We start from the raw sequence: 20,681 nt of genomic DNA on the forward strand, positions 1-20,681 counted from the left end.
CTTAGGCGAAGCTACCTACGTGCTAGGTATTAGGATCTATAGAGATAGATCCAAGAGACTGATTGGCCTAAGTCAGAGTGCATACATAGATAAAGTGCTTCGGCGCTTTAGCATGCAGGATTCTAAGAAAGGGTCCCTGCCTATGTTACATGGCATAAGCCTTTCGAAGGCTCAGAGTCCTTCTACTCGAGAGGAGAGGGACAGAATGAATAGGATTCCATATGCGTCAGCTATTGGATCTATCATGTATGCTATGTTATGCACTCGATCAGATGTCTCGTATGCTTTGAGTATGACGAGTCGATATCAATCAGATCCAGGTGAAAGACACTGGATTGCAGTAAAGAACATCCTTAAGTACTTACGAAGGACTAAGGAGATGTTTTTGGTATATGGAAGCGAAGAAGAGCTCGTTGTAAGAGGTTACACCGATGCTAGCTTCCAGACCGATAAGGACGACAGTAGATCGCAGTCAGGGTATGTGTTCTGCCTGAATGGAGGTGCTGTGAGTTGGAAGAGTTCCAAACAGGAGACAGTAGCCGACTCTACCACAGAGGCCGAGTATATTGCTGCCTCTAACGCTGCAAAAGAGGCCGTTTGGATCAAGAAGTTCATAACAGAACTTGCTGTGGTTCCTAGCATCGCAGACCCAGTGGATCTTTATTGTGACAACAATGGAGCCATTGCGCAAGCTAAGGAACCCAGGTCTCACCAGCGATCCAAACATATACTCAGGCGCTTCCATCTCATTCGCGAGATTATCGACAGAGGAGATGTGAAGATATGCAAAATACCAACAGATGAGAATCTCGCAGATCCACTTACGAAGCCTCTTGTGCAGCGCAAGCACGAGGCTCACACTAGATCTATTGGCATTAGACAAATGCCAGATTGGCTCTAGTGCAAGTGGGAGATTGTTGGGAATTGGTGTATGCCCTAGAGGCAATCTATCATCAGTTCTGTAATATGACATGTATTTCATTATATTACGAGGCATATCTGTTATTGTGTAGATTGCGTTAAATATGATTTTATACAATAATGTCCTTGGAATAGTATGTTCAATAGGCATCAAGTGTGACTTGATTGTGAGATCCTATAATTACCGAACATTATTCCTAAATGTCCATAGTCAAAGTATTATCGTTAATTAGGACAACGATAATACGGTTAGACTATTGTGGGTGTTGATTGATGACCAAGTCTCACAGGTCATGGATATGGAGATATCAAATCACATCACATGTATACATTAAGAGTAATGTGTATTGGACTGATCCGCCATGAGATTGCTACATGGGTTGTTACGTGACTGTCATTAGCATATCTCAAAGTGACTATAGTGTAATGGTCCTTTGACTTGAGGTCACCATGGATTCCTACGTGTAATGTCGTATATTTTGATACTGTCAAACGCCACCGTAACAGGCTGGTTATAAAGATAGTTATTGGGTATGCCACAAAGCATGGAAAAGAATGTGAGTGACCAAGATAGGATTTGTTCCTCCTACGAAACGGAAGCGATATCTCACGGCCACTTGGTGGTTAAGTCTAAAAGTGTATGCATACCCAAATGAGTCGATATAATGATATCGAGCTCATTTGTTCTGATAGACTTACCCGGTAAACCAAGAAAAAGAAATATTGAGCCATACAAGGATGTCATCGACCATGCCTTGGGCTCAATAGAGATATAGAGGACAAAGGGATTATATTACACGGTAGCATAGGTCACAAGGTTTGTCGAGAAATTGACTTTCCGATTACTTGAGTAATAGTGATGCATTGCTAGATGCCGCTCACTGTTTGTAATATTGAAATAGAGATTTCGATATTACTGTCAACGTAATTGGGAACCTACAGGGTCACACACGACGACTAAATCGACGGGATATTTTGAAACAAATAAAATCGTCTAATAGAGATTATACGATTTAAGGTGCGACCGATTAATCGGATATTTAATGAGATTAAATATGTCGATTAATTAGACTCGATTTATTAAATTCAATAGCCCACAAAAGTAATATACATAAATATATATATATGTTTGTATGTGTCTGTGCACGCATGCAAATACATATATATATATATATATATATATATATGGCTATATGTGTATGTATATAAGATACAATTGGGATCCTTAAATCCTTTTTGTCCCACACCGGTCAAATGGCTTGAAATCCTTTCCCCAAGCCATTATATATACATGGCAGTGTATTGAGATATTAGATATAGATAACATACAACATATATGCACGTGTATATATGATATACATGTATGTATATAAAATGGGATTATTGAGTTGAATTGTTAAACTCATTAAGTCCAATTAAGTTTAATAATTCCGGGTGTCGCACCGGTGTTTCTTTCGAGTGTTGGCCGCTAGCACCGCCGATTTCGAAGACTCGTCGACAAAGTCGGTGTGGATACCGGTAGAGGCGTCACGCGTGGGACGCTCGGTCGACAATTTTAAATATTCCAGGTACGCTTTTATTTACTCTTATTCTTCTAGTAGGTCTTGGAATTAGTTTCACGGGTAGGAAATTTTGAATTTCTATTCCTTTTTCGCTTCCTTTGCGCCTCGTGGAACTAGCACAAACCGCATTTGGTCATTTGACAATTTCCTAAGCAAGCTTTTGCCCAATTAACGTACACAGAGGACGCACCTAACTCCATCATCCTATGTGGTTTGATTATGCTGTGGTCTTTTAAGATTATTCATTCATTGTCACTTAAAATCTTAACTTTAGAGATGTAAATACTAAAAATAAAATAAACTAGACAATCACAACATATATACGGTTCGTGACAAACTATGTTGCTAGTTCGGGGACTTGATCTTTTATATAAGGTTTAAAAACTCATTAAAAGTACCTTGTGATCAAGGTAAGTCAACGCTTAATTGAGTATTAATAGGTTGAGCCGGACTTTTTAAAAAAAAGCTTTATTTTTTATAATGATTAACTTGGATTTGGCAAGACAAATTCTCTTCGTCTATGTAGTCGTGCAAATAATCAGTATGGAGTAGTCCCTTGCATCGTTTGAATATTGCTTTATAAAACAAAAGTGGCATTGTTGAATTAAGGTCCATGATTTACAGATTTAGTATAACAATAACAAATAAAACAATTTTAAAAAAAAAGAAAAGGAGTTGAATCCATGACTTTGATTCCTTTCCGATTTTTTTATCTCGTTTTATTATTTTTTTCATAGTTATTATTTATTATTTAATATTTGTATTTGTTTTTCTCGGCGAGCAATCTCCTAATTATTCTCTCACTTGCCTTCCCAGACAGCTCAGCTCCCACTCTCTTCTCTGCAGTTCCCTATCTTCCTCTGCCGTCCGTCCGTCCGTCTTCGCCGCCCCAATAGCCTTCTCTCCGGCGACTGACTGCCATCGCCGGTCGCCACCACCCTCCTCTGCGGTGCTCCCCTAATGGCAGCTCAATGCAACTCTCCTTGAAGAAACCCCTCAAACTCCCCACATCCCTCATCCACCATTTCCAATTCATTCCAATCTTCCACGCTGCTCGTCATGCCGTCGACGCCGCCGAGCTTCCGCCTGTCGATCAGGGATGGCGAGCCGGACCACAAGGACGGCCGCCGGAAGGGCAAGTGCGAGTGCCTGGTAGTTGCCCTGTGTCCCTGCCTGTTCTGCCTCATCCTCCTCTTCATCGTCCTCTCCATTTTCCTAACCCTAAAGTTCCACATTTTCTGCCACACTCCTCTCGGCTCTGTAATCTACAAGAAGAAATGCTAAGTCTTTACTCCGGACGCCGGGGCTTTGCCGCCGTCACCGGCGACGGAGAGTCCGAATCCGACGATGACGCTGATGGGGAGGGTTCTGACGGCGCCGAGAACGGACGCGTGGGCTCGGGGTTCGCAGTGGATCCGAGAGAGGTTGAGAATGTATGCAAGGTGATCGATGGATTGTTCGAGTTGGACCGCAACATGGAAGCGGTCCTCGACGAGTCCGGGATTGAGCTGACCCATGATCTCGTCCTTGCGGTGCTGGACAGGTTCCGCCACGCGAGGAAACCAGCCCTCCGGTTCTTCACCTGGGCGGGGAGAAAGCCAGGCTTCACCCATGACTCGAGAACCTACAACAGGATGATGGAAATTCTTGGGACGACGAGGCAGTTCGAGACTATGGTGGCAATGCTTGAGGAAATGGGCGAGCAGCGTCTCTTGACGATGGAAACTTTTAGCATCGCGATTCGTGCTTTTGCAGCTGCGAAGGAGAGGAAGAAGGCTACTGGGATATTTGATCTGATGAAGAAGCATAAGTACAGAGTTGGGGCAGAGACGATCAATTGCCTGCTCGATGCTCTCGGGCGAGCAAAGCTTGGGAAGGAGGCGAATGCCTTGTTCGCGAAGTTGAAGGAGAGGTTTACCCCCGATCTGAGGACTTATACTGTTCTGCTTAATGGGTGGTGCAGGGTAAAGAATCTCTTGGAGGCAGGTCGGGTTTGGAATGAGATGATCGATAAGGGATTTAAGCCGGATATCATTGCTCACAATGTCATGCTGGAGGGGCTGCTAAAAAGCAAGAAGAGATCGGACGCCATCAAGCTCTTCGAGGTCATGAAGGCAAAGGGCCCACACCCAAACGTCCGGAGCTACACGATTCTGATCCGAGATTTGTGTAAGCAGGGGAAGATGAAAGAGGCAGTGGAGTATTTTGATGAGATGGTCCAGTCGGGCTGTAAACCTGATGTGGCCGTCTACACCTGTTTGATCACCGGGTTTGGTAATCAGAAGCAGATGGACATTGTTTACAGGCTGCTGAAGGAGATGAGGGAGATGGACTGCCCGCCCGATGGGAAGACTTACAATGCTTTGATCAAATTGGTAACGAATCGGAGAATGCCTGAAGAGGCAGTTCGAATCTACAAGACAATGATTAATAGCAGGATTGAGCCGAGTATTCATACTTACAACATGATGATGAAATCATACTTCCAAACTAGGGACTACGAGATGGGCCAGGCAGTTTGGGATGAGATGGCCCGAAAGGGGTGCTGCCCCGATGATAACTCGTATACGGTCTTCATTGGAGGGCTCATAAGCTATGGGAAGTCGGAAGATGCCTGCAACTACCTTGAGGAGATGATCGAGAAGGGGATGAAAGCCCCTCAGATCGATTACAATAAGTTTGCAGCTGATTTCTCTAGAGCTGGGAAGCCTGACATCCTCGAGGAGTTGGCAAAGAAGATGAAGTTCACAGGCAAATTTGAGGTCGCGAATGTGTTTGCACGGTGGGGCGAGATGATGAGGAAACGGGTCAAGAGGAGAGATCCTGTCAAGAATCGATCCTAGCGGGCACGTGATTACGGTTCTGAACTCGGGCGCTGGAGAATTAACAATGTTGTAGAGGAACAGGAGGCTTTGTAATCGTGTTGTTTCTGCTGTACATCTTTTTACTTTCATTCTTGATCTATGGCTTTCCTCACAAAGAGTCCCTTTTTTTTCCAATTGTTTTTTTCCCTTTATTTTCCTTTTTTTTAATTGTACTGTTTGTAATTTTTATTATGAAATTTATAAATGGTAACTAGGATTTGTCTGTTGAGCTCGCGCAGTCTGATGCAAGAAGTCCTCCGAATAAATGGATTTATGATCGCACAAACGGCTGTGAATTATATAATGAAAGAATTTTATTGATTTTTTTTCTTACCATTTCATTTGAGAAATCCAATATTATAAATTAACTGAAATCCTCAATTAATAAGACAAACGATTCTTAACATTGTTCTGAGAAATTAACTGGAGAGGAGTCGAAGGTTAATTAAAAAATATATTTTCGGCTCTTTTTGGTAATTAAACTGAATTTGATTTGGTTTTTCTTGCCGGTGATATACCTTTTCCCAAACATACTTTTATGGAAAAAAAATAAAATTGCCAGCTTGATTTTTCTGTACTCTGTAAAAGCTTTATCAATTTTATGCATATATAGGATCTTATGAAGAAACCTACCTTATGAAGAACCCTACATAGCTACACAAGATCATGGCGAGTTTATGGAGCGATTTAGCGAGGAACTCAAATACACAGTCCAAGTATAGGACCTCGGGTTCGAGAAAATTGAACCCTTTCGATAGTCAGATGCTAGAAGTATCACTTCAACGCCTAAAGAACGGTATGATTTCAACAATAAGTGTGGCTCGTTAATTATATTATGTAAGGGGCCAATACGGCAATACAATACAATGTCTTTTACTAGATTAAGGAAAGGAATGAGAAGCTCGATGACAGCGATGAAAAAAAATATTAGGTAGTTGTTAATTGTAACGAGACTTTAAGTACGTACTTATCACGGCTTGTCATCATAATATTAAGTGCTTACGCGGTATTCTTGTAATCTCCAACATAACGACACTTTTAAATCGTGGTATCGAATTATATATGGCGACGTCATGAATGACAATCGCCTAATATTTTCTCGATGGACGGACAAAGCCCCAAGCCCAACGCTTTCAAAGGTTGTCCCCTCCCATACAACGGACCAATCAAAAGCCAGCGGGCTTGACTATAAATCCGCTTCATTTTGCCTTCAAAGTCTCTCTCTCTCTCTCTCTCTTTGTCTCTCTCTGGATTTCGCCATTGATCAATCTTAGCCATAGCTTCTCCTTCAGCTAAGCGCTCTCCATTCATTTCCCTGATCTCCATTTCAGTTTCTGTTGATTTTTCTTCGTTGGTTTTGTATTTGTCCGCTCCTTTGGTCGATTGGATCAGATTTGGATCTTGGGCTGTTCTTGGTATTCAAAATTTGGGATTTTGTGGTTGAGGGTTGAGTCTCTAATGATCCTGCTAAGGTTTCGTTTCTGGAAAACCTGGTTGTAGCTTCGATGTGCTTCTCGATGCCGATGAGCCGTGTCCGTGTCCTCCACTCGTTCTCGGTCGTGTTCCTGTACTGGTTCTACGTTTTCTCCCTGACTAGCTCTTCGTGCTCATGACCGTGTTCGTGTTCTTGCCCTGGATCAAGAATTTTCACGGAGTTTGTTGAGATTCCTTTTTGATAAATCAGCAATCTGAGAGCTGGAAGGAGGAATTTCGCGATAGTAGTAGTGTTTTTGAAAAAATATTACCCCTTTTGAGGAGAGCTTAGGAGAAAAGGAAATGGCTTCAGCTCAGAGCCGTTCGAGCTCGGGATCCGATTCCGACCCGAGGCCGGTGGTGTGCGAGGAAAGGAAGAGGAAGAGGATGGAGTCAAACCGGGAATCTGCTCGGAGGTCCCGTCTGAAGAAGCAAAAGCTGCTCGATGATCTCTTAGGCCAGGTCTCCCAATTGAAGAATGAAAACAGCCAATTGGTCCAGAGCATCGAGCAAACATCTCAGAGGTTTGACGAGGTTGAGTTGAAGAACAATGTCCTGAGGGCCCAGGTCGTGGAATTGACTGAACGCTTGGTGTCTTTGAACTCGGTACTTCAGATCATGGAGCAAGTCAGCGGGCTTGCAATCGATATTCCTGAGATACCTGACATGCTGATGAATCCTTGGCAGCTCCCATGCCCTGTTCAGCAGCCGATCATGGCCTCGGTCGACAGATCTCGGGAATGATTCTCCTCATCACCTAATAGTCAATGCTTCCATATGTACTTAAAAAAAGAATCGTACTTCTTGGATTCTCATTCCGCACTGATTGTGAATCTTGCTGTCTTTCTACTGTTTTGTTCATATTTTACCCTTTCCGAGTTAAAAGTTGATGTTAGATTGGTAATGCAAATAAAATTTAGCAGATTTTACTTATGTCATTGGACATGTTCTATTAATACATTCAATTGTTCTGTTAATACATTCAAATATGTGAGGATGGGTTGGTGGTTACACATTCGAGTCTCAAGCCAATGCAAATGTCTTTCCTTCTTGTGATTTTTCCCAATAAAAGGCGTATCGTGTTCTTTGGACGACGGAATGGCATTGTCACAAAACAGCTACGTAGAAGACTTCAAGGCAGTTCACGTAGCAAATTCACTCCTTTTTTGTTCCTCTATACCAAACTGGATGTTGCATCATCTGGTATCGAACATGAGTTAATGTTTCCGTCTGAGCAATTAATCTTACACGAACAAAGTTATCCGCTGCTTGTATTCTGGTATGGTTATCTGGTGTTAAAATACCAATCCCAACGGCCTCGCAGGAGGCATTAGCACAGGGTTGACGCAGATTACCTCTGCATTAGTTTATGTTTATGTTATGCTGTATTTTCTTGTTGAATAAAGGAGTATAACACGAGCTTTTGTGTAGTTTACAAGTCTAAATAATCCCGAATAATATACACGGGACTCGTTGAATCCATACATATAAGTTCAAAAACGAAAGGGGAATGAAACTTAGTTGTCATAAGTGCGGCATTCGTCGGTCTCAGGGTTGTCCTTGCAGAAGGTCTCAAGTGGGTCGGATTCCTTCTTCCTTTCCTTGGCATGGCTCGCAGCTGCGCTCAGCTCCTCCACCTCGTCCCACGCTGCAGCACATTCCCCGCTTGTCGCTCCACCTGCGCATGCCTCCTCTGCTTCCTTGATGCTCTCTGCCACCTTCTCTATTCTGTCGGGCGCTGCTGCCACCACCACAGACCTCATCTTCCGGCTGCTGGCAACTTTGATAGGCCTCTTCCAGGGGCAGCTCAAGGATGATGCTTTAAGGGCAAGAGGCCTCGATGATGGCTCTGAGGTAAGGCCAACTCCCTTAGGGACAACAGGAAGATTGACACCAGTAATCGTTGCCATTGTTATTGCAATCCGAAGCTTGGCCTAGGGTTTAAAGTCCGCTTCGATTGGTGCAAATGGTTTACAGAACCTGGGGAAAGACAGGACATATATATAGACGTGAATTGTGATAAGAGGAAGATTTTTTAAAGCGATCACACTTGGTCATTTGGTGGTAGCCACACACTTATTGTTCCATACAAAAGCCAATCTTGGAGATTTTTTTTGAAGGAGTGAAAGTCCCATGGTTCACGTTTTCCCTACCGCTGAAATATCACATATCGCGAACCGTAAATGTCTATATCGAGCCGTGCCTTACAAAGACAAAAATCTTGAATCCAAGATGCAGCCAGTAAATTGGCCTCAATCATCTTAGGTCGGTACGTCATTCCAGGGGAAGACGATTGACGTGGCGTGAGAGTCTGCCTCTCAACTCGAGATGATAGAAGGCTGCTTGAGTTCCAGTTACAATACGAATTGCCCTGAGACATCACTTTCAATACCGAACGTGCCTCGGAGATTGATCGATCAAGTAAACTTCAAAACGTTAACACAAGTGGTTGGCCGCAAATGGAACCAATCTTTGATATTTGGAAGCCAATGACAGCTTCACCACAGACTCTTTTAATAAGTTCGTTGGAAGGACCTGCGATTGAAGTCACAAGTGTAATTTGCACTCTACAAATATCTGCAAGTCCGACAACTGCATACGATGTCCTCTCCAAATCCTCCAAATTTCGCTCGAATTCAATCCGTCCACATGTTTGACCGGAGAATCAGCGTACCTTTACTTCTCTGCGTCTTTCTCCCTAAAATATCGGGCTTTTGCCCCCGCTGTTCTTGGTCGGTGAAGAAAAGGTACAATTGGTCCAACAATAAGAACAATTTGCATTGAAAAATCAACTATGAGATATAAAAAACATGCACATCACGAACTGTATGGATGCAACTACCACGACGGCCTTTTTATAACCGAACTAGTCCGATATACAGTTTCCAGAAAAGCCTATCCATTCTAATTGGACCTCCCTACCGAACTGCAAACAACTCTAGCTGTTGGCCAGGTGACCTCAAGCTCTAATCTCAGAATCAATGCAGAACTATCTACAGTGGCTCTAGAAGTATTGATTCTTGATTCTAAACTTTGTTTGGCTGGATGATTAGGAGGGACACTGTTTGTTCCTCCGAATTGAAAATCGAGAATTCTTTTGCTTCAATCGAACATCAAAGGATCCTTTTTCATATGTGAATGGAGAGGTTTGGAGCAACTATCCTCTCCGTATCCTCTTCATCCAAGTCCCGCCCTCCATCCACACAAAGTCTAAGAGTAGCTTCACCAATTGAAAATTCGAAGTTAATCTCATCTATTGATGAACGCACTTTAGAGCTACAAAAGAGTTTCAACGGGATGCATAAGGGATGACAGCACTAAAATTTACGAATTATCTGCCTTCCAGTGAAACTATCCATAGCAGAACAAATAACTCGTTACTAATCCCAACCATCAATTGGAATGTGATGTTGAAAGATTTATATGGAGATGAATTGAAAGGAAGGTGCTGCATTTGGACAAGAAAAGAAGGATAATTCTTGCCAGTAATTCACAGAAAATAAACTAACCATTAGGACTTATACCAGCCAAACCACATGGATCCAAAAGAATAAACTTCACAGAGTTACACTTTCAGAAACTGCAACGGAGTCCGAATCTCCCTACTTATTATTTAACCCATTGACGGTAAAAGCTCATGTCGACTTGAGTTGGACCAAAGGAAAGACAAAATGGACACTGATAAGGTTGTCCGGGAAAAACCTGAAACTTCACTCTTCCTCGGCAACCACGCTGATCTCACCTTTCTCCAGCATATCATAGAATGCCCTAACTTTCCTCTGCTCATTCCAGTGGTGCATTTTCCAGAGGCTGCCGGCGGCCAAAGCAATTGTAAACCCCATCAATATCTCCTTGACGACGCTCGGTCCCTTCAATGTAGCATGTGCAATTTTGTGGGCAGCCATTTTTTTTTTCCCTCTAGACAAGGATGAGCAGACCCTACGACCCAAAGTTAAACAAAAGTTCAATCGGTCATTGTGAGCAGGACAGTAGAATCGCCAGAAGCAGCAATGAAAAAATAGCAGAAACTGCAGAACCGCATTCACAGAGTGTGAAATTCATCCACTCTACATTTCAAATATCAGGAAAATGAGATAGTCCTAAATTCCAACTCCCATCCATCTCCGAGTAAGATTTAACATCAATGTTTGACACAAACTCGAGAAGCAAATTTCTTCATTTCATCTCAATTCTTAGATATACAATTGACTGAACCACCGATTAGCAACCACAGCATCTCCTCTCATATCGATTTACTACAACAGTGATTCGATCCGACATTGAAAGGTAAAACGCCACAAGTACCAACATTATCCATCACGAAAATAACAAAAGCTACAATTTTTCTCCGCAGCCGGTCAGATCAAGAACACCATCGCGGACAAACAAAATCGAAGAACGGGCTGACAAATCAGAGAAGGTACAATCGAAATCCTAAGATGAATCTAGCAGTATTTCATCGGTCAATCGTTATGTCTGTCCTAACTCCGGTGAACAAGCACGCAGCGCAGCCCATGGAGCTACTACATCAGCTACAGATAATAACATCCATAGGCCAAACTCCGGTGTACTACGAACTAGTGAAGGCCGAGATCAGTGTCGCGATATCCATTGCGGCGAATCTCAGGGCCGCAGGAGAAGTCGGGATTAGGGTTTTACCTGAGAGGAGGCAGCAGCGGCGGCGACAACGGAGGGGACGATGTGGAAGAAAGCGTTCGTTTCCTTTGTGCGAGCTGAAACGAGAAGGACGCGAAAGAACGACTCCTCCTCCCAAGCACTGAAGCATAGCCTCTCAACACTTGCCACGTGGATGTCTCCCATTGGTTGTTTCATGTCCATGTTTACATGAAGCGGGAGCATGCACCCAATGACCCGACCCAACCCAACCATAGCCATGGGGGAAGGGGAATCTCTCCTAGAGGGTTGTTTTCTTAAGGGTACCCGTGATATCCGAAAGTTAAAAAAGACCCCGATTAATTCATTTAGAATTGGGTCGGTTCATTAAGGAGTACAATTCTCATAACGTATTTTCTTCATTCATAAACCTCAAACTCGAGACTTTAATTAAATAGAATAAGTATCGAACGACTTGTAGTAATCTCGTTGATTTAATTTCGTGAATGTTGTTTGATAGCTGAAATCTAAATTAATTACCGGTTATTTCGTTTTAAATTCTCACGATCCACGCGATTGTAATATTTGGATGAAACCTATTATTGGTAATCTAATAAAATACTTTGCCACCAAAGTGATAATATAATATAGATAGTCACCCAGGAAGGTAGGTATTATTTGTTAGTTATTTTCTTGAAATATTACAAATAATTATCAAATATTGAAAATTTATCCCCATTTTATAAGTAATGAATCAAATAGAAGCAGATTGAATTGAATTATAGCTCTTATTAAAACAAACAAAATTGAAAATATTCTCGTTTTGTTTCTAGTATATCTCATTTCATCTCAATCTTGTTGAAAGTCATTGTATCCACTATTGGATATATATATATATATATATACTTGAATTTATCAAAAATTGAGTATCATAACCTATCAGTTCAAATTTTTAGATTGAAAATAGACCAATCGCTTATAGGTTCAATAAAAATTTTATAAATCTAATACATTTGCAAAAATGAGGTTCAATGAGGTCACAATGAGGCTCCTTTTCAATTTGATAGGCTTTGATTATCGTAAGTGAGATTTTCCTATCATTTAAATTATTTCTTTCATGTTCTTTTTGGACAACTTCTTCTCCCTTATTGTTCATGTCAAAAATAGTATGATTCGATGAAGATATTGTTCGAAGTTTAAACCATTTGTTAATATCCATTTCATCTCATACTAGCTAGTTGTTTTTTACAAAAACATTGAGTTCAAGTGGACCTTATTCAAATAGAGAATAGAATGATGAATATATAGTCCAAAAGCAATTATTTTCTTTGTATACAAGTCAAAGACCAACTAGCCAAAGTTTGTTACAGGTAAATTCATCCGAAGAAGAAAATCTCTCTCTCCAAAACTCTCCCAAAACCTCCTTCTCAGAAGCTTCTATTGCCACCGGCACTTCCAGTTCCGGCTAGGCGCCTTCGGTGGTCCCGCTTTCCTTCTAACCCTATCTTTTCTCCTATTCCTCTCGCCTCTTAAACAGATGGATGCATGTCGTCAATGGCGTCCTCGACTCCATCTATGGTTCGATGACGTTGTCACTCCGCCACGCAAAGAGCTTGGCACAACGTCGACTCCTACTTTCAGTCACTGGTGTAATTTTTCTCCGCCCCTCTGATGGTCTGTCGTGCCGTTGCCCCCTCTGTCCTCCCCTTGTCGACCCTATCAATGCTTAACAGCTTCGATTCCAACCACATCGAGCATTGATCGGGCCTTCTTCTACCCACTCAGCACTCAAAGAACTCAGATGTGGGGAGATTGATGTCGATCTTCCTCAAACTATATCGATATGAGCAAACTTTGACCTTGTACGGAATCTTCCAAAATGTTTTGGGTTGAGTCAGCTTCTACTTTTGCGGGTCGAGAATTCTGATGTGTTCGAATCGGGTCAACTTCTATTGGGTTTAGGTCAACTTAAAGGAGACACGGTCAGTTCGGAATGGAGATGGTGATGACAGTGTCCCAATGGTCTTAAGGGCCCTACCCCCTCCTCCTCTCGGTCACTATTGGGAGTGTGTAGCGGTGGCTTCCCTACCTCGTCGGAGGTCGCGCTCAACCCCTCTTTGATGACTCAGACCCAAAATGTTTGGTGGCGTCCTAGCTTTTCGGCGATATTGATACGTTGTAGCATCTACGCATTCACATGACCATAAAATGATGGCAGCTCAGTAGGAATGACTTCCTCCATCCACCCTTTGTCCGATTGGCTCTGCTCCTCACCTCCGATGGCGGTTCTAATCTGTGGCTTCTTACTATCCCTGCGACAGCATCCGTGCCTTTCACATCATAGGATTACAACATTGGTCTGAATAATCTTACCACTCGTTTATAAAAAAAATCAACATTTTGTGCCTTTGTCCTTTTCTATTGATTTATGACAAGTCTTGGCTACTCGAAAATAGTCACTGGTTTGAATTAATCAAAGTAGCCTAGCTTAGTTGATTTGATTGTCTAGATAAATAGTTGCTGGTTTGAACCGATCATAAAGTTTGGTTGTTCTGATTTGACTATTTAGGAGTGATACTATTTAGGACTTAGCCGATTTATTAGATCAGAATGTTGTGATATTTGAAAGGTTCCTGCGCCAAGTATCGATTCAAGACCTCTCCTAGCTTTACGCATTTGTTTATACATAGTAGCGGCTTTATATGGATTGCACTTGGCTCTGCTTCCCGACATCGACTGGGTCTATGTAGAGTATAGTTCTAAGAGGTTGGAATTAGATGTACAATATCTGAAAGATTTTCTGCAATTGTACTTGTTCTCATTGGATGTGCTCATGTCATATTTTTCCTTTACAGTGATCTCGGTGGATCTGTTGTATTATTTTCTTTTTTTTTGTAATTTTTCTCTTAAACATTTTACCTTGTAATCTTTTTATTATATTAATGGACAATCATTGATTGCTAAGCCAAAAAAAAAACTAGCCAAACTTTTTTGGTTTGAGGGTCATGATAGTTGAATAATAGTCAACAATAATTCACCATTCCATAACCTCAATTGAAACAAGATCTTTCCATAACCTCTTGAACGTTTATCTTGATCCTTCTATAATCCTCTATTCGTTTCTTCCGGGCATGTCTAACTTGCATTTACTTGACCACCTACAGATTTTATTCATTAATACATACCTAAGCAACAATGAAATTTATCGGACTGAATGTTGATGCACCTTATGCGCCGTATAATTGATGGTTCTAAGAGTAGTTGAAGCTGGCAAACCATATGGGACTCGTGTGATTTCTTTGAGTACAGTTGGTGAATAAGATTATATATGGACAAACAATATGATTGATCTATCACTAAACCCGATCATATTGCATTAATACAACGTTAAAATACAGAACATTATGTCGTTTTTGAGTTACTCGAGGGTCACACGTTGAGATCACGATAAAACACAAACGACAATAAATATTACGAGAAATTACTTGACATTGGAAATTCAGTAACATATAAAGAGCGTCACTCACAATTTTTTTTTTGAATCTTATAAAACACAAACCACAATAAACACTGCCAGAAATTACTCGACGTTGGATATTCAGTAACATGTAAAGAGCGACACTCATTAACTTAGCTAATGGACATTGCATTTATATAACATAGTATATCAAAATCCACCTCCCAGTGTTAAACTTTTTTTTTGAATTTTGGCATCCGAAAGCTCAATTGAGCTCCAAATTAATCCAATCGAGTCGAGTCGGCCCACAAATAGGTAAAACTCTCCCAATGTGAACTATTTGCATTCACAAGGATCCAAACCCAAGACTCAAACGGTAAACCACTTGAATCACCTCACGTTAGTACCCCCAAGTGTTAATCTAATGGTCATCATGTTGATATTGACAACAAATCCTTCTGTGAGTTGGGAGTATGCTCCCTTCCCTTTTGATGTTATGGCATTGTTAGCGCTAGGGCGCAATTTGATACCCGAATCGCCGGCACTCATGAAACCGCCCCATTTAGAATCATACCAACCCGTGTCGAAGATAGAATGGGGTAGGGATGGTTATGATTTACTACCTGCGCATGAGGTAGCATAGGGATGGTAGTTGCCTTCGACTTGCCTTGATCCGTCCCACCCCGTTTAGACTCACGCCAAAATTTTAAAAAATATATCAATAAAATCTTTGATATAATAATCGATGGCAAATTATGTCGTGTTTCTTCGTTCATGTGACTATGTCTTGTTTTTGTGTTCATGTGATATCATATTTCCTCATTTTAAATTTAATTTTTTTTAAAATAAATTATATTCCGACTGGACATGACAGGATGGGGCGAATACCTGTGCACCCTCGATGGTGCAAGCATGGTATCCTAATCTCTACCCATGCTCAAGCGCAGGCCGGGTTGGCACGGATAACCATGAGCACGGCGTGGGCATGGTGACTGAACTTCCCGTACCAACCCGCCCAATTACCATCCCTAGTCAGCGCTGGTCTTGCTATTGATGGCGGAGAGGGAGCATGCTCCCGGGAGCATCCAGCGCAGCACTCAACCAGGGAATCCGGAACCCACTACCCCACGTCATCCGCAGGCAGATGTCCTCCCTGTCGAGAACGTGACCTTCTTCTCCAAGTCCCCTTCCACTCCATTCCGCAGTCCTTCTCACTTTCACTCCCTCCTCCATTAAACCTCCAAATCCAAACCTCTCTTCTCTCCCTTTTGACTTCATCTCCCTCCCTCTCTGTCTCTTTCTGTCTGTGTCTGCTGAAGCGGGGGAGACAGTGAGGGGTTGTTAATGTTAATGGAGAGGCAGAAGAGTTTCACTGTCAAATCCACGAGCTTCGTGGCCCTCTCCCTTGCCATCTCCTCCTCCCTCGTCTTCTTCACCGTCTTCTCCCTCTGGGCCCTCAGTTCCACCCCTCTGGTTCCACCCGAGATCAACCTCCGCTTCAACTCAACCCCCATTGCTCCTGTGTCGTCCCCAAACCCCATTGTCACTCCCCACTTCACCACCCGCAACATCTCGTCCAAAACTCCGTTTTTGATCGACACCCACATCACCAAACCCGACAACACTTCCGGGTCTTCGTCCGCCCAGGGCGCCGTTCGGAGGAATCAGGTCCTCAGTGGTAAGCCGCGGAGTGCTGTCCCCGAGATCAAGAAGCCCTCCGATGAAATTGGAGCTTTGAATGGGCAGAAGGGGGATGAGGGTGATGGGATTAGCCTGAGACACTGTGATTTGGGTAAGGGGAGGTGGGTGTATGATGAGAGCTACCCATTGTACACGAACTGGTCCTGTCCATTCATCGATGAAGGGTTCAACTGTGGAGGGAATGGAAGGCCTGATGTTGGCTACATGAAGTGGAGGTGGCAACCTCATGACTGTCGAATCCCAAGGTTGAAATGAGACATCCTTTGGTTCCATGTCCTGCTTGTCTGTGGGTTGATTGAATGAAGTTATGGTCAACTTTCTTACTTGCTCTATGTGTGTGTGATTGTTCAGGTTCAATGCGACAGAAATGCTGGAGCTGATCAGAGGGAAGAGGCTTGTCTTCGTCGGGGATTCTATAAACAGGAACCAGTGGGAGTCAATGATGTGTATGTTGATCGGAGCCGTTAAGGATCCAAAGAAGGTTTATGAGACCCATCGGAGGAGGATTACTAAGGAGAACGGCAATTATTGCTTCAGATTTGTGGTATTTATGAGAAGAAGAAGACCAAAAAAAAAAAAAGATCATTTATTGCTTCATTGTTGTTGTTGGGATGGGGAGTGTGCATACTAAGTTCATGCATTGCCTTGTTTCTGCAGGATTATCAGTGTACAGTTGAATACTATGTGACCCATTTCTTGGTTCATGAGAGCAAGGCGAGAGTTGGGCAGAAGCGTGTCCCAACCCTCCGGATCGATGCTATCGACCGGGGTTCGTCTCGGTGGAGAGGAGCGGATATTTTGGTCTTCAACACTGCCCATTGGTGGTCCCATTACAAGACCAAAGCTGGGTGAGTCACATTAGCCGTGGCTTCAGATTTTGGAAATGCTTCGGGAAGAAACAGTATGATGTAGGCTTGATAAGATTAAAAGTTCTTATCTCGGAGTTTTTACTATGGATTTGTTATAGAAATTACCTGTAGTCTGTCTTCAATTGAAATCATAGCACTCTGACCAGAGTTGTATGCCATATAGGGCCCGGACTACTATTAACACTTGCGGTGGAATTTCCCCTCTTGATGAAACTATAAATGCTTCCATTGAGTCGATCCGTTTCCTTTCTTTCTGAAGATCCAATGGCAGTAAGATTCATCCATGAAATTATCAGCTTCTTTTGATATCGTGATTGTCTTTACACAGGGTTAACTACTACCAGGAAGGAAACCAGGTTCATCCCAAGCTAGATGTCTCCACGGCTTTTCGCAAAGCCTTGACGACTTGGGCTTCTTGGGTCGATAAACGCATAAATCCACGCAAAACCCGAGTTTTCTTCAGGAGTTCGGCCCCTTCTCATTTCAGGTTTGCTTCCAAGCCTCTGCTACTTCAAATTTTTATGATGAATTGAACAGAAACCTCGCCACCCGATCCTGGTGGACTGAGTGCCAGTTTCGTGTAACTTAGTGAATAAGTTACCGGTTAACGAGCGATACCTTAGATGATTGGCTATTTAGAGTTTTCCGCAGTCTCTCGGTTCCTTGCTTCCATTTGTTTCTTTCTGGAAAGACTTCCAATTCGACTTTTTAGCATTTTATCTGTTTTCTATCAGACACTCGAACCCCTTCTAAGTAGCATGAAATTGTTTACTTGACAGCGGAGGTGAGTGGAACTCAGGCGGACATTGCAGAGAAGCGAAGCTACCTCTCAACAGCACTTCAAGTTCAGGCTACACTTTCGAGAAGAATTCAATCGTGGAAGAGGTCGTAAAGAGTATGAGAACTCCGGTAACTTTCCTGAACATTACCGGGCTATCAAGTTACAGGATCGATGCTCACCCTTCTGCCTTTGGGGGAAGATCAAGAAAGGGCCGATCTTCGGGCATTGAAGATTGCAGCCACTGGTGCCTTCCTGGAGTCCCTGACACATGGAACGAGCTCCTATATATTCATTTGCAGAGACATCGTAACTACCAGTAACTACCAGCAAGAAATGGCTTGATTCTTCACAATCTTTTGTACATTCATTTGATTCTTTCTTACGATTTGATTCAATCTCTGTGGAGCTCAAAATGTACAGAATTCCTTCTGAGTTTTTGCATCAAAACAGAGTCAACATCTATTGATCCTTCCTGCTGTTTGGCGTGATTCGAGTCCAAGCCTCCCGCTATCAAAACAGTTCAATTTGTCGAGTACGAGAAATTACGACGCTACTTAAGCGACGGGATTCTGTTCGCGATTGAATAACCATCTGTGACAGCATAACCTGAGTAAGCTCCAACTAAGACTACCGATGAGGAAGGGACCAACCAAAAGCTAATTCTGCATTAATTCGTATTTGCCGTAAAAAAAACCTAAAAATAAATTAAAAAAAGAGAATATAATATTAATAATGGTTTGGTACGGAATTTCATTGTTTAATTAATGAGAAAGGAATCCAATACCTGCCGTTAAACTGTGATTGGAGTGGAAATGAAGATAATGCAAAGTATTGAAATTATATTATATCCACAATTACGTGCAAATTCAAATCACTGTGAAATTATACAGGAGGAGAGTGCTTTCTCTTGGACAACTTGAATGGCTTATCTTGGCCGGAATCATCTATTTTGGAGACTTATTAGGTGCTCACATGCCTTCAGAAATAGAAAAACGAAGCTCGGATATCTCTCGCAAAAAAAAAAAAATCAAAGAACCTTAGACCTTGTCCTCACCACCAATGATGTCATCACCATTGTTTTCTGCTTCTTGTCTTCTTCTGATTCTCAGCCATTTGGAAGTCAAAATCATGCCAGCCCACATAAGACCCTTCACTACCTTAACCACTCCAATGGTCACGGTCAGGTAGTACAGCCACCAGCCCACAAAGTCAGCCACCCTAACGCCCAACAGCAGCTCCATCTTCACCTCCGGCACAACGATAAGGGCCTCCACCTCGTCCCTCAGCCGCCACCACCATAGCCCGGTGAGGCCCAATGCCTTTGCCACCCTCTCGGGCCACCTCTCGTCCCTCTGGCGGCCCAGCACCGAGTCGTCCACCACTGGCTTCACCACTATCCTGGCCCAGTGCAGCATTGTCTCGTACAGTCCCAGGAAGAACGCGGCCCTCCCCAGGAATCCCCCCTCCCGGGCCGCAACCCAAGAGCCATCACGGGCTGCTGCCAGACTGAGGGGTACAATGCCTATGCTCCCTTCGACACCTATGTAGACGCACAACTGGAGCGCGCACAGGACGATCCATGCCGCATACAGGCGGGGCCGGTGCAGCGCGTAGCGACCACCCGGCAAGCCCCCGGTCAGGCAATGTATGAGGGTGGCTCCACCGAGGAGTGACAGGAGGGCGAGGAGGAGAGTCGGGTTGGAGTCGAGGAAGAGGGAGAGCAGGGAGGAGAACGGGCCATGAGCAACCGAGGAGGCGAAGTAACTATTGCAGGATAGCCTTGCCAGGAGGAGGAACGAGAGGGGGAGCAGTAGGCTGAGGAGAGTGATGGTGAGGAGATGGAAGGGCTCTCTCAAGAGCTTTGATGGATGGAAGGTACCCTTGTTTTCCGCCACTCGCCTCCATAACACCTCACTGCCGGCTGCGCCTGTCATCGACATCACCATTGTCTGTACCTCTTGTGCTTCAGAGCTCGGAAATTGGAAATGGAGAGCTATCGAGGAAGAAGGTGAAGAGCTTGAAGGATTTCTGTTTGCCAAATACTACTACATAAGGCAAAGTTAGTTAAGTGAAAATAATGTTTTAAGTTGTTACCACGTCCATTGACAAACTTGCCGTCTATGGAGATTTTTAAGTCCTCAAGAAATGAGAATACCAAACAATTATTTTCGAAAGTTTAATTCGAATATTCTTTTTTCTATTAAGGCGTGGAAGGAGTTTTACAATTTCTTTTTTTCCGTATATGGAAAATAAAAATTGTGTATTTTTCGGTAGATGAGATTGTCTGCAAATCCTCTGTTACTGTCTTCGCCAGAAACACACTCAAAAAGTTGTCACTGTCGAAGGTTGGAGTCAATTGTGATTAAGGAACTGCCACCGGAGTTAGCTTCAAACTTCAACAACCCATTTCTTGCTTCTTCTTGACAATAGATGACAACA

At 43.0% G+C, this 20,681-nt stretch overlaps 6 protein-coding genes across 6 annotated transcripts; 3 read left to right on the plus strand and 3 right to left on the minus strand.

Annotated features, from left to right (window-relative positions):
- The first annotated feature begins 2,261 nt into the window (after positions 1–2,261).
- On the plus strand, positions 2,262–5,579 carry LOC116188419 (pentatricopeptide repeat-containing protein At3g62470, mitochondrial-like). The gene is made up of 2 exons (XM_031517768.1): positions 2,262–2,489; positions 3,300–5,579. Exon 2 carries the CDS (start codon positions 3,455–3,457, stop codon positions 5,324–5,326), a length of 1,872 nt encoding a protein of 623 aa, XP_031373628.1. The 5' UTR covers positions 2,262–2,489; positions 3,300–3,454; the 3' UTR covers positions 5,327–5,579.
- Positions 5,580–6,544: 965 nt separating this feature from the next.
- LOC116187917 (bZIP transcription factor 53-like) lies at positions 6,545–7,799 on the plus strand. The gene has a single exon (XM_031516934.1). It carries the CDS (start codon positions 7,124–7,126, stop codon positions 7,562–7,564), a length of 441 nt encoding a protein of 146 aa, XP_031372794.1. The 5' UTR covers positions 6,545–7,123; the 3' UTR covers positions 7,565–7,799.
- Positions 7,800–8,178: 379 nt separating this feature from the next.
- Positions 8,179–8,803, minus strand: LOC116187918 (calvin cycle protein CP12-1, chloroplastic-like). The gene has a single exon (XM_031516935.1). The coding sequence runs from the start codon at positions 8,728–8,730 to the stop codon at positions 8,338–8,340; it is 393 nt and encodes a 130-aa protein (XP_031372795.1). The 5' UTR covers positions 8,731–8,803; the 3' UTR covers positions 8,179–8,337.
- Positions 8,804–10,254: 1,451 nt separating this feature from the next.
- Positions 10,255–11,635, minus strand: LOC116187919 (cytochrome c oxidase subunit 5C-2-like). The gene is made up of 2 exons (XM_031516936.1): positions 11,480–11,635; positions 10,255–10,759 (listed from the first exon to the last, which is right to left on the minus strand). Exon 2 carries the CDS (start codon positions 10,723–10,725, stop codon positions 10,531–10,533), a length of 195 nt encoding a protein of 64 aa, XP_031372796.1. The 5' UTR covers positions 10,726–10,759; positions 11,480–11,635; the 3' UTR covers positions 10,255–10,530.
- Positions 11,636–16,059: 4,424 nt separating this feature from the next.
- On the plus strand, positions 16,060–18,730 carry LOC116188070 (protein trichome birefringence-like 6). The gene is made up of 5 exons (XM_031517198.1): positions 16,060–16,837; positions 16,944–17,136; positions 17,250–17,440; positions 17,790–17,948; positions 18,241–18,730. The coding sequence occupies exons 1-5, from the start codon at positions 16,236–16,238 to the stop codon at positions 18,560–18,562; spliced, it is 1,467 nt and encodes a 488-aa protein (XP_031373058.1). The 5' UTR covers positions 16,060–16,235; the 3' UTR covers positions 18,563–18,730.
- A 331-nt stretch (positions 18,731–19,061) lies between these two features.
- LOC116188071 lies at positions 19,062–20,393 on the minus strand. Its single transcript, XM_031517199.1, has one exon. The coding sequence runs from the start codon at positions 20,186–20,188 to the stop codon at positions 19,280–19,282; it is 909 nt and encodes a 302-aa protein (XP_031373059.1). The 5' UTR covers positions 20,189–20,393; the 3' UTR covers positions 19,062–19,279.
- Positions 20,394–20,681: the final 288 nt, after the last annotated feature.

Source organism: Punica granatum, chromosome 8 (genome assembly GCF_007655135.1).
Source record: "Punica granatum isolate Tunisia-2019 chromosome 8, ASM765513v2, whole genome shotgun sequence".
Lineage (NCBI taxonomy): Eukaryota > Viridiplantae > Streptophyta > Magnoliopsida > Myrtales > Lythraceae > Punica > Punica granatum.